Source organism: Lepidochelys olivacea, assembly GCF_965140295.1.
Source record: "Lepidochelys olivacea isolate rLepOli2 genome assembly, chromosome: 1".
Lineage (NCBI taxonomy): Eukaryota > Metazoa > Chordata > Testudines > Cheloniidae > Lepidochelys > Lepidochelys olivacea.
In genome coordinates this window covers 261,192,497-261,205,326 of record NC_140411.1, presented here as the reverse complement: position 1 = coordinate 261,205,326, position 12,830 = coordinate 261,192,497, and the positions used below count along the sequence as shown (strand labels likewise).

Genomic DNA, 12,830 nt, shown 5'->3' with positions numbered 1-12,830 from the left:
ATCTGACTCCCAACCCCATATCTGTGCAGGACACATCATTGTGTGATTCTCACTACACTCTTACCAGCTGTCAAGCAGATTCTCCTTCCTTACCATGCGGTCAGCTCTGATATTCAGAAAAGCCATGTTCCACACGGATGCAAGTATATTCACTGTATCTTAGCACAAGTCTGTGGCTAGACTGAATTAAACTTGAAATACTCAAGAAGGCTGCAAGGGTAGCGAAACATGGTGATGAATGAACCAACAGACTAATTACCTTTAGGTGCTGCTGATAAACTGAAACAAAATAGTTCAGCTACATTTTTAGGATTAAAAAAAAGCTATATTGTTTTCAAAAAGGCAGATGCCCCATTGTACCACATAAATGGCCCAATATCTTTTGTCTGTCATTCTCTTCCTATCACAACTTCCTAAAGATATTACTATATTCCGTTGCTACAGCTTTCAGCAACCTGAGTCCAATTCACTTTTCCAATAGGTCCCAAGTTTTCCTGACTTTTTTTTTTTTAAATCAAGTGATAAATGCTTTTGTATCTTCACAGCTTCAGTCCCTATTTTAACACAGAATGTGTGTGTGTAGGGAGATTGGAGGTGGTGGGAGAGGGATAACATCTATTTGCACTGAAGGGGAAGTCTATAAAATAAGTAATTGAGAGGCAGTGTGATCTAGTGCATAAGCTACTGTACTAAGAATCAATAAACTAAGGTTTTATACCCAACTCTACCACCAATCTGCTCGGTGACCCTTCATAAATCACTGCACTTCTCTGTGCCTCTGTTTCCTCTCCCGATCTTTGTCTGCCTTGTCTATTTAGGCTGTTAAGTTCTTTGGGGGCTGGGCCTATCTTTTACCTAATGCTGCTCTACCAGCCAGCCTTAAAATTAGCGTGATAAGTCAGGATGCCATCGAACTGCACTGTAGGGAAAAAAAAGCCAAACCTAGAAGACCTGCAAGACATTGCAGTTTTAGCAATAGAGCTGACATTGTGCCACAAACCCTAAATCTAATGCCTATACAAAAATTACAGTGCCAGAGAATTAGTGCACTCCTGGTGGATCACAGGTCAAACTAATAGAGTAATACCACTGGCAACACAACAAATAACCCCAGCTCATAGCAGTACTCACCAGAACCATATCCGGGTATTTGCCCTTTGCTCTGTATATCTGAGAGACCCACATTCAGAGCATTGGGTACCATGCTGTCTAAATGTGACTTAGGCCCAACTGGATGAGATGGAGAATGCTTCATGCCAGGCTGCCTTTGCTGCTGCTGGAGGGCACTCACCATACGAGCAAGCTGCCAAGGAAACAAATGAGGGAATTTACTCTCAACTAAAACTGGCTGCTTGGGTAATCATGCAGTAGTGGTTAGTTCTGAGAGAGTGAGAGGAAGCTTAACTGACACCTAGTGATGAAAGGAGTATGGTATGGTCTTTGCTGTAGACTGACAAGTTTCCTCAAACACCCTACACCCCACATGCCTTTGATGGAATGAACAGTGCCATACCTGTTGCTCTTGCTGCTGTCGCACAGCTTGAGAAATCTTTCTCTGGTTCTGTAACAGCTGTTGTTGCTGCTGCTGCTGCTGCTGTTGCTGAAGAAGAAGCTGACATGCCTACAACACAAGTGGAGAAGAAAGAGATATGGGCTCATTTGGGGGAAAATTCTTGGTGGAACTGATCACTGGCAAATGCTTTATTAATAGCTTTCAGTAAGACAAACAGTTCATCGCTTTTCACAAGGAAATAAAATCACTGTGAAAGAATTAGAAAAACATGATCTGGCTTTCCTGTTACACCTAATGAAATTAGTAACAGTATTCCCAGTAGCTGCTTTATTCAAGTCATTAAAAATACAAGCCCAAATAACAAAATCACTGAAATATCAGCACACAATTGCTTCCCACCGCAAAGTTGTTGCTAAGATTAATTACCGACTGACTATAACAAAATATATAGATCCAACTTATAACTAAACAGATAAATTTAGATTGTGTTGACCCCTATCAACCGTGTGCTTTCCTGTACAAGAGCAGGGAGTGCTTGTACACAAATAATGCAAAAATCAGCAGAACAAGTCTTAGATTGTTTTCTCTTTAGGTTTGTTCCACTTCTATCTTAGCGGAGTTTGTACACAGGGACAGGATTGTAGGAAACCCAATCTATCACTGCAAGAGGACCAGCTACTTACTAGTTGAAACTGAGGAATATTTGGAAGCTGACTCAGCATAGCAATCTGTTGAGGAGATATATTGAAAAGACCTGGGTTCAAGCCACCGTTGGGAAACTGCTTGAGCATGGAGGCAGAAACCTGTGCAGAAATCAATTCAAACAGCTAAGATTCAACATATACAAAATGGCTCAACAAAAAACACATTGTTATGATAAAGAAAGTTGGGGAGGAGGTATTTATGAAGAAGATCAAGTATGGCATATACTCAAGTTTGCATGGTATTTTAGGAAAGTCACTAGATTTTATTTTAACTGGCACCTTACACATTCATAAATGAAGAGGTTACTCACTTTGTGTAGTAACTGCAGTTCTTTGAGATGTGTGTCCCGATGGTTGCTATACTTCAGGTATGCATGTGCCTCTCGAGCCCTTGATCAGAGATTTTCAGTTAGCAGTGTCCTTTGGGCCTGCGCATGTGCTCTATGCCTGCTCACGCTGGATACTGAGGCTACATCGGCGTTTGCAGGCAAATTGCCCTCAGTTCCTTCTTCACACAAGCATCTCCTAAAGAACAGTCCGAAGCAGAGGGGAAGGAGGACTTGTAGGAGAGCACCCATAGGGACAAACATCTTGAAGAACCACAGTTACTGCACAAAGTGAGTAGCCTCTTCTTTTAGTATGTATCCATGTAGCAGCCCTGCATATTTCAGATACTCATACATTCTTCAGTAATGCCACAGATGTTGTCTATGATCTGGTTGAATGTGTTATCTCCCTTTGGGGGGGGATGAACCCCCACAGCATCATAACAAGTGAAATTACATCAAGATATCCATCTCAGTAGTCTCTGAATAGAGATCTATGACCCCTTGGATCTATCTGTGAGGAAAATGAAGAGCCTAAGTAACTTCCTGGGTCCTACCTAACATCCAGCATATATAAATAGGATTCCAGGAGAGAACTATGGGGCTTTGGGAAAAACACTGGTAAATGAATGGATTAATTAACGTGGATGTAGAGAGACCTTGTCCTTAAAGAATACTGTAAAGGGGTGGGTGTGTGTGTGTGTGTGTGTGGGGGGGATTCTGTCATCAAGGCTCCAACCTTTCCAACCCTATGGGTTGACATGATGGTTACTAAAAAGGCTGTCTTCATAGATAAATGCAACAGAGAACAGGCTGCTATTGGTTTGAATGAAGGTCTCATAAGGTAACTGCGTGGCAGGTTGAGGTAGGGTTCCTAATATGTGAATAGATATTTCCCAAACCCTTAATAAACCTAGACAATACCGGATGAGCAAATATGGAGAATTGTTCTACCAGCGGATGAAAGCCTGATATTGTGGCCAAATGGATCTTAACTGAACTAACTGATAACCCCAATTTCTTTAGATCCAACAGGTAATCCAGGATGATTGAAAGTGTCACTGAATCAGGCAGGAGACAGCAATGACAATACCAATGGAAGAATTTCTTCCATTTCTGCAGGTAAGTAATATGGGTTGATCTTTTTCTGCTATTCAGTAACAGAGCACTGTTGTTGTACTTCCACAGAGCAGGAGGAATCTAACTCCATGAATCATTGAGGAGCCATGCCCTGAAGCGGAGAATCGCTAGGATGGGATGAAGCACAAAACACTCATCCTGTGACAGGAGATGAGGAATGGTCCGGAGCTCGAATGACATCTGGACACAGGTGAAGCAAGTAATGGTACAAACTTGTCTTGGCCAGGTTGGCATTCTAAGGATAACTCTGGATCTGTCCTGTCACCTTGTTCATCATCATCACCCCCTGTATCAGCACCATTAGAGGAAATGCATAGTACAAAAAACCCTTTTCCAAGATAGACATCTCCCAAGGACTGGTGGCCCAGACCACCTCTTGAGCTAAAAAGAGGGCACTTCCTGTTCCTGGAGATGGCAGAGAGAGACACCTCTGGCAGTTGCTCTTTTCAGGAATATGCTGCGGAGCATCTGAGTGTCTAGCTCCCATTTGCAATCCTGTGAGAGGTGTCTACTGAGGACATTAGGTGTGGCGTTCTGAATACCTGGGAGGTAGTGCACTGAAATTTGGATCTTACAAGCTATGCACTAATTCCAGAGAGTTTCATGGCTTTAGAGCACAGGGAGGGGGAATTTGCTCCTCCCTGCTTGTTGATATAGACCATGCAGGATACATTTTCCATCATGACCCTGATTGATTTGTCTCTGACGAGGGGTAGGAAATGAAGGCACGCATTTCTGACAGCACAGGTTGATGTGGAGACTTGTTTCTTGGGTTGTCCATCTGCCCTTTGTCATGAGGGTACTAAGGTGGTTACCCCATTCCAAAAGTGATTGCATCTGTTGTTAAAGTCACTGATGGGATTAGCTGACAAAAAGGAATGCCTTCTCAGACACTGAGCTGATCCTTCCACCAGTCTAAGAGTACCTTGCTTTTAGAGCTGTCACCTGTCAGTCCAAATTGTTCTTACTGGAGAACAGGTCATTCTGAGTCAACCCTGGAGGCAGCAGAGATGTAGCCTTGTGTGATCGGTCACAATGGTGGAAGCTGCCATATGTTCCTGGAGCTGATGACAGTTCCTTATTGTGGTTCGAGGGCTCCCCTGAACTGCCTGTACCAGACCTGACAAGGTTCAGGGAAGTTAGGCAGTCAGCAAGTCCAAATATGCCTCTATAAGCTGTATCTTCTGTACAGGGGTTAAATGTGGACATTTTTACATTCAGCTTCAGACCCAACTCCTGAAAGAGAGCGAGGGCCATTTAGGAGGAAGATAGCACTGTTTTGTAGGAATAGCAGTTATTGAGGTACAGGAAGACTAGGATCGCTTCTTGTCAGAGGTAAGCAGCCACTGCTGTCAGGACTTTTGAGAACACCGCTGGGGCCAAGGAAAGACTGAAGGGAAGAATCAGTATTGGAAATGACCATGGGCTATAGTGAAGTGTAGGTATTTCCTGTATGATAGATATAGTGTTCTATGGAAATAGGCATCTTGTAGGTTGAGGGGCTGAACGCCAATCCCCCTTCTCTATTGAAGGAACAACAGTTGCAAGAGTCACCATCCTGAACTTTTGAGACTTTATGAACTTGTTTAGAAGTCTTAGATCTAAGATCAGTCTCCACCCTCCATCCTTCTTTGACACAAGGAAATCCTTCAGGTAAAATCCCCTGCCCTCATTAGGAGGAGGAAGAATCAGGTCTATTGCTCCTAATCGAAGGACAGAGTTCACTTCTGGTCTCAATGGAAGCTCTTGAGAAGGGTCCCTGAAGAGGGACGGGAAAGAGGGTTGGAAGAGAGAGAGTGACGTAAAATGGATGGTATAACCCAATGTCATGGCCTACCTGTCTGTACCGATCTGCCTCCAAGCATGTTGGCAATATGCAAGGAGGTCTCCAATACGGGGTGGGGGCGGATTAATGGGCACAAGTGTAAATCCAGAAGTGAGGGAAGATTCAAACTCTTGACCAACCCATCAAAACTGTTGCCTTGAAGATGGCTGAGTGGTCATGAAGAGCAGATGAGCAGCCCTCTTTCTGTGAAATCTCTCTCTTTCTGGGAGGTATGGTGGAGTTATGGAACCTGTAATACTGAGTCAGATGTGCTCTCTGGGCAGTCTCTGACCTACTAAACCTTTTCTTATTCTAATATCTATATATGCTCAGAGATTAAAAGACCTCTTAGGGCTGTTTCACAGAGTGTGCAAGGACTCACCTATGGTTTCCGAGAACAGTTTACGACCATCGAAGGGGAGGTCATCCACAGTGTTCTGTATTTCTCTTGGAAACACAGAGATGGAGCCATGATTTCCTGAACATGACAACCACCATGGAGATGGACCTGGCACCAGTGTGACTGCAGCATCTAAGACCAAGGATGGTGGTACAGGCATAACCGCCTCAATCCAGAGACGAGGAGGACAATAGTGTATGAGGGATGGCCTCCTTATCTGCCCTAGCTTCCTGCTCCTCCAATGTCTCCTCCAGTGGGAGGGCTGCTTGGGGAGGAGAGGGCTGTACAACTCTGGCCTCCGAATGAGACACTACCAGTGGTCTGGCAAATTGCTATCAATAGGCAGCCCAGGAATCCCAATGTGGCTATTAAGGGGGCCCATTCAGAAGTGGAGGTAGCATGCAGGGTTGGTTCTACCACCCTTGAGAATGAACCTGATCTTCCAGAGAATGGGTTCCTGAAGAGAACCCCAAACAGAAACAGAGGAGACCAACTGGAAGTCTCTTTCACCCTCCTCCACCTCATCCAAAGGAGGAGCACCTGAAGAAAAAGGTGGACAGTCCTGCAGTACTGGAAGATTGTAGTCCAGAGATCAGTCTTGGTACCAAGAGATTTCAGTACCCATGAAGGGTGGGGTTCATCTGTTATTGAGAGGTCTTCAGTATATCTGAACTCCTGTGACACCAAAGTGAGGATCGGTATCAATGCGGTAGCCGAGGCCAAGGTCACCAAAGCAGACAGTACTGCTGACGGTGGGCATACTGAAGCAGAGGCCAATGTATCTGAGGACCACTGCTTGCTTGGTGCCGAGGGTGCTGCGTGCCTGGGTACCAATGGCTGGGCTGACCTCAACAGTACTAGTCGCAAATGTCTATGCTTGTCCTCCAAGCTGGTAGAAAGTACCTTGGCCCTATCAGAGCTGTGTCACTCCTTTGTGCTCCAGGACTTTATAACTCCACCAGTTTTGGAGGAGGAGGCCTTCAGTTCAATTGTACTGAGTGGAGAGGTCAAGACTCTGCAGACTGTAAATCTTCCCTTTCTTAAGGGAAGCTTGCACCAAAGTAGAAGGGGCACTGGATCTGTCCAGAGGCTGATGTAATGGGGGAGCCTTCCTGACCTGACTCAGAAGCTGGCTAAAGGGAGTGTTCCATCATTAGCAGTCTGAGTTTAATCTCCCGTGCACTTCTGGGAAATGTGGGACTTCCCCAAGCAATGGACACATTAAAATAGAGTGGCCATCAGCAGGTTTCGACGTTGCCTCTCCTGGAGAGCCAGACATGCCCTGGCAGGAAAAAAAAAAAAAAAAAAGTCTCCCAGAGGGAAGAGTAGAATAAAACAATCCTTTCATTATTTATTTAACTATAACTATACTAACACTACAAAAACTATCTTAACCACTATAGAAATATTAGAAAAGCCGAGGCACGCTCAAGGCAGACATGCTAGGGTTCTATTTCAGGCCAAGGTGGTTGAGAAGGAACTGAGGGCGGTTCGCCTGCGCACCCCTATATAGCATGGTATCCAGTACTAGGAGTCATCGGGCACATGTGTGGGCTGAATAGACGCTGCTAACTGAAAATCTCCCACCAAGAGCTTGAGAGGCGCATGCACACCTGAAGTGGAGCCCCAATAGGGATGTTACTTGAAGAAGTAGTTAACTTCTGGCTTGAACAGAATACATAATTCAGGTAACTGACAATATTTAACATTACGCACACCCAATAGGAAGGTATGTTTTCAAAAGTGCATTGAACTGGAAACCTTTGCACACGTGTAACCAACCAGGAACCATGACACTGCATCATCACATTGAACTGCAACAACTGAGTAAGTCTGGGTTGGGGTTTTTTCTGGAGATGTAGAAAGGAAAAGGAGCTGAAGTTGGCATGAGAGCCAGTAACTTTGTTCCTGGTGCCCAGAGTTCACTTCCCTATTCACGGGCGAGCTCCATCTCCTCCAAGCATTCAAAGTTTCCAAAAAGCCTTAACAGAGCCCAAAGCAAAGGGAGAACAAAGGAGATGTGCATGTTTGGTAAGCTTGAGCCCTGAGAAATCTGGGCTATAAGTAAACTGCCCAGTTTTCTTTCTCAAGTCCAGTCCTTTACTGAGCCACATACTCAGGAGGCTAGAAAGCAAGCATGGTTGGAGTAGAGAGAAACTTTTCATACTTAGGTAAAAAAATTTGGCTGATCTTGTATCTCACATTAACTGGTCAAGCTTAAGAAGGCCCTACACTTGACTCAATGGCATTTCTCAGTGTGGATGAAACGAGAATTTTGAATGCCACATCTGATCAATTCCAAAATTTCAAGGAATGTTCTAGGCATTAATGACCAGAACCTTATTGATTTTGGGGAAAACTGGAAAGCCAAAAGGGGCAAAATAAAAAAGGGAGTGGGGGGGAAGGGGAGGAGAGACAGAGAAACACAAAGCTCCTGCCAGTACTTTACCATAGCCACAGTTTCAAGCACCTCTGCAACTCTTATACTTCAAGCTGATTGATGGCACTCATTAATCCCTCCTAACATTATATCCCATCTCATCTCTACACTAGACTAACAAGCTGATGCCTTCAATGACTTGTTTATCAGTTAGGAAGATGGTGAGTGGCATAGGAGGAATGGGGGCATGCACCCAGCCGACTTGGGGAGAGGGGAGATTGGAGGAACCTGGTATGGGGGAAGAGGGAAAGGGGGCACACATCTAGTGAGGGGAGACTGGGAGGCTTTAGTATAAGGGAAGGTCGGAATGGAGGCAGACATAGCTCCTGACAGGCACAGGAAGAGGGTAGTAAGGGTTGTACTGAGCCCCTGCCATGGGGAGAGAATGACAGAGACTGATATGGGGGAAGAGGGAAAGTGGGGCGCACACAGGGCCCCTGACATGAGGGGAAAGAGAGAATGTGGGCACACATGGAACACCTGGCAAGAGGAAGACTGAGGAACCCTGGTATGGTAGGAAAGAGAATGGGGGGGAGGAGGGGGCGCATATAGAACCCCTAAGGGGGAGACTGGGGAGAGTTGGAGGGAGTATGAGATAGAGGGGTATGAGATATAGAGGGGTATGAGAAGGTGGCAAATAGGAAGCTTGTGGCGGAAGGGGGTGAGGAGGGATGCAAAGAGGCCTTGGTGCATGCAATAAGCTCAGCCTACACGAACTATGAAGTGTGCATCCCTCTAATAGAAATTTTTTTTAAAAAATCATCTTGTAAAGAATCAGTATGGAACTCAGGACTTATGAGCTTACACTGAAGATAAAAAAAGGGGCAGTAAACATTCTCAAACTGAGCTCACATTGGAATGTAAGAAAGGATTCCAGTCTGCAAAGCACTGAAATCCCAAATCACAATGGAACATTTCAAACAAAATCTAAGGGTTCCACTAGTAAAATATGTCTGGTTCACACCAAGTTGGCATGTGAAAAGTCTTAAAACATGTACTGTAAATGCTGTAAGACTTGTACCTTGTAAGAAACCAAAAATGTTAAACTGCTTACCTGGGGGGAAAGAAACTGGGGAGGCACTTGTGCCCGGATATTGGGGGAAGCGTTTAATGGCTGCACTGGTGTGTGCATGCCCCTCGATTGTGCTGTGCTGTTTCCAAATAAACCATGATTGCCAGCCTATAAAATTAAAATAATGGTGAGTCAGTTAAAATTTTCATCCCTTAGACTAATGGATTTCTGTGCTGTTAGCTGTTTGCTAAGAGTATTGCAAGAATATTTTACTACAGAGAATACCCTCATGCTTGATTATTTAGATGATGCCAGCCTCAATCCACTTTATTGTCCCTCCCCCCCGTGTAAGTCTCTTTATAAACTAAGTTTTTGAAATACAGCCTCTTCCTCCACATTTACATTGTACTTTTCATCCAAGGATCTCAATACACTTTACGCCAGTGGTCTCAAACCTTTTTATGCACAAGATCACTTTTTGAATTTAAGATCAATCCAGGATCTCCCCCGCCCCACTCACTCCATTCCCCCTCCCTCCATCGCTCGCTCTCTCCCACCCTCACTCACTTTCACTGGGCTAGGGCAGGGGGTTGGAGTGTGGGAGGGGGTGTCGGTTCTGGACTGAAGCCGAGAGGTTTGGGGTATGGGAGAGGGATCAGGGCTGAGCCTGGGGCAGGAGACTGTGGTGCAGGAGGAGTTGAGGGGGGTGGGCTCTGGGAGGGAGTTTGGGTGTTGGAGGGGGCTCCGGGCTGGGGCACAGTGTTGGGGTGTGGGAGGGGTACAAGCTCTGGGAGGGAGTTTGGGTGCGGGCTCAGGGGGTTGAGATGGGGGAAGAGGGTACGGGGTCTGGGAAGGAGTTTGGGTGCAGGCTCCGGCCAGGAGGTGCGTACTACAGGTGGCTCCCAGTCAGCGGCGAAGCGGGGCTAAGGCAGGCTCCCTACCTGCCCTGGCCTCACGCCAGTCCCAGAAGTGGCTGGCATGTGTCTGTGGCCCCTGCCTTAGCCCCACTGCGCCGCCAGACTTTTAGCAGCTGGAAATCACAATCGACTGGCAGAGGCTCCAGGATCGACTTGTCGATCGCGATCTACCGGTTGGTGACAACTGCTTTACACAGCTGGTTAAAAGTTGATTATCCCATTTTACAGATATGGAAAGTGAGGCTCAGAGAAAACAAATAGTATGTCCTAGAACATTCTCCTACTTAAAAGTTGCTAAGCAGTATTTTGTCACTAAGTCATCTTTACTATTGCATTATGAAAGGTCTGAGACAGAGTTGGTTGAAGATCCAGGAAACAGTTGTCACTAAAACAAGTATATCTATTGCTTATATAACCTGCAGGCCTTCTGCTGTCCACCATTGCCTTAAAATAATTAAAGCTGGTCAAATTTTTCATCTGAAAAATTACTTTGACCAAAAAATGGCCTTCCTCCCCCCCCCCATTAAAATTTTCATGGAAAATTAGTGTTTGTGCTTTTGTTTTTAATGAAAAATAAATACATAAATAAATACATACATAAATACATAAATAAAATGGAGGTTACTTACCTGTAACTGGAGGTTCTTTGAGATGTGTGGTCCCTATCTGTATTTCACATGTGGGGGTATGCGTACACTCTGTGTCTGAGACTGGAGATTTGTAGCAAATAGTAACCATTGGTTCACAGATGTGCAGTTGCTCTCCTCATGCTCCGAACTGAGGGCATAAATGAGGCACAGACCAATGCCTCTCCAGTTCCTTCCCTTACCACAAATCATACAGGATCCAAAGCAGAGGGGAAGGAGGGTGGGTAGTGGAATACAGATAGGGACCATACAACTAGAACCACCACCAGTTACAGTAAGTAACTTCCATTTCTTCTTTGAGTGCTGGTCCCTATCTGTATTCTATATGTGGGTGATTAGTAAGCAACAGTCAAATAAGAGGCGGGTGCAAGGATGCAGTTGGTATAGATGACTGTAAGACTGCTGTCCCTAGACCTCCATCTGTTGAGGAAGCCTGAACCAGGGTGTAATACTTTGTAAAGGTGTGGATGGAGCTCTAGGCACCTGCCTTACAAATGTCCAGTACTGGTAAGAGATGCCATTGAGGTTGCCTGTGCTCCCACAGAGTGGGCCCTCACACCATCCTGGGGAGGAATGTGTGTTAGCTGATGACACAGAATGATGCTTCCAGAGATCCACTCAGTGAGTCTCTGGGCTGATGTCTGAGTCTCATGATCGCTCTGCTAAAGCAGCAAATAGTATCTGTGTTTTCCTCATTGGTTTTGTTCTTTGTAGATAAAAGGCCAAGGCCTGTCTGACATTGAGAGACTGCAGCCTCTCCTCCTCATTGGAAACATGAGGCTTAGGGAAGAACACTGGTAAGTGAATAGGTTGGGTCATATGAAACTCTGAAATTACCTTGGGGATGAATATCTGGTGGAGATGAAAGAAGGCCTTTTCTCTATGAAATATGATGTACAGCGGTTCTGTCACAAGTGTTCCCAGTGTGATAGCAACTAAGATTAGATAATTTTCATGGAGAGGTGTGACACGGAACAGGTGGCCACTGGTCTGAAACGTGGTCTAGTAAGAGATCATGGTACCACATTGAGGTCCCACTGTGGTGCGCGTTTCATTACTGGCAGGAAGATCTTAATAAGGACTTTCAAGAATCAAATTGTGGTAGGGTGAGTAAAGACAAAGCAGCCCTCCACCAGAGGATGAAAGGCATTGATTGCCGACTTTTAATGGGCTGGTAGAGACAGGAGATAGTCTAAAATGACATGGATACCTACTGATTCTGTTGATACCTGATTCTGTTGTGAGCAGGTACAGAAATGCCTCCATTTAGCTAGATAGCATTTTCTAGTGGAGGTTTTTCCATTGTGACTGAGTTTAGTTCAGATGGCCTCTGGACATGAATGTTCCAGGTCTGATGCCCATCCAAATGCCAGGCTGTGAGATGAAGAGGCTCTGGGCTAGGATGTCTGATCCTGCCCTGGTCCTAAGTTAACAGATCCAGAAAGGGTCAAATACAGATGGGAGAACAAGATGACATTGTAGTAGGTCTGGAAACCAAAACTGCCTATATCAATTGGGTGTGATATGGATAACGCTGGCCTGTCAACATGAATTTTGCAGAGAACATACGGTAGTTGCACACTGGGAGGAAAGGTGTACTTCAGATGGTCCACTGAGGACAACAGAAAGGCATCGTGCCCGAAGTCTCAGCCTAATGCTGCTCTGGAACAGTAGAGATTAAATTTCTTGTTTGTGTGGGAGGTCAACAGGCCACAAGATAACGTTGCTCATGGGTGAAGATTTTGGTCATGACAATTGCATATTTCTCATTCATAGTCTATGGCAAAGTGCTTGCTCAGAATGCCTGTCAGAGTATTCTGTACACCTGGTGTGTATGTTGCTAAGAGTATGATGTGGTTCTTGATGCACCAATTCCATAATTCACTGTCTCCATTTACCCTGTTTA

The 12,830-nt window shown here is 45.2% G+C and overlaps 1 protein-coding gene across 4 annotated transcripts in view; it reads right to left on the bottom strand.

The window, feature by feature from the left end:
* Positions 1-12,830, bottom strand: part of TNRC6B (trinucleotide repeat containing adaptor 6B) — a 212,099-nt gene that overhangs the window by 12,350 nt on the left and 186,919 nt on the right. For all 4 annotated transcript variants that reach the window (XM_084632991.1, XM_084632989.1, XM_084632992.1 and 1 more), the window contains 4 exons: positions 9,403-9,528; positions 2,197-2,316; positions 1,514-1,621; positions 1,132-1,303 (listed from right to left, as the gene is read on the bottom strand). In XM_084632991.1, the coding sequence (XP_084489117.1) occupies positions 1,132-1,303; positions 1,514-1,621; positions 2,197-2,316; positions 9,403-9,528 (526 nt within the window). The remainder of the gene's footprint in view (positions 1-1,131; positions 1,304-1,513; positions 1,622-2,196; positions 2,317-9,402; positions 9,529-12,830) is intronic.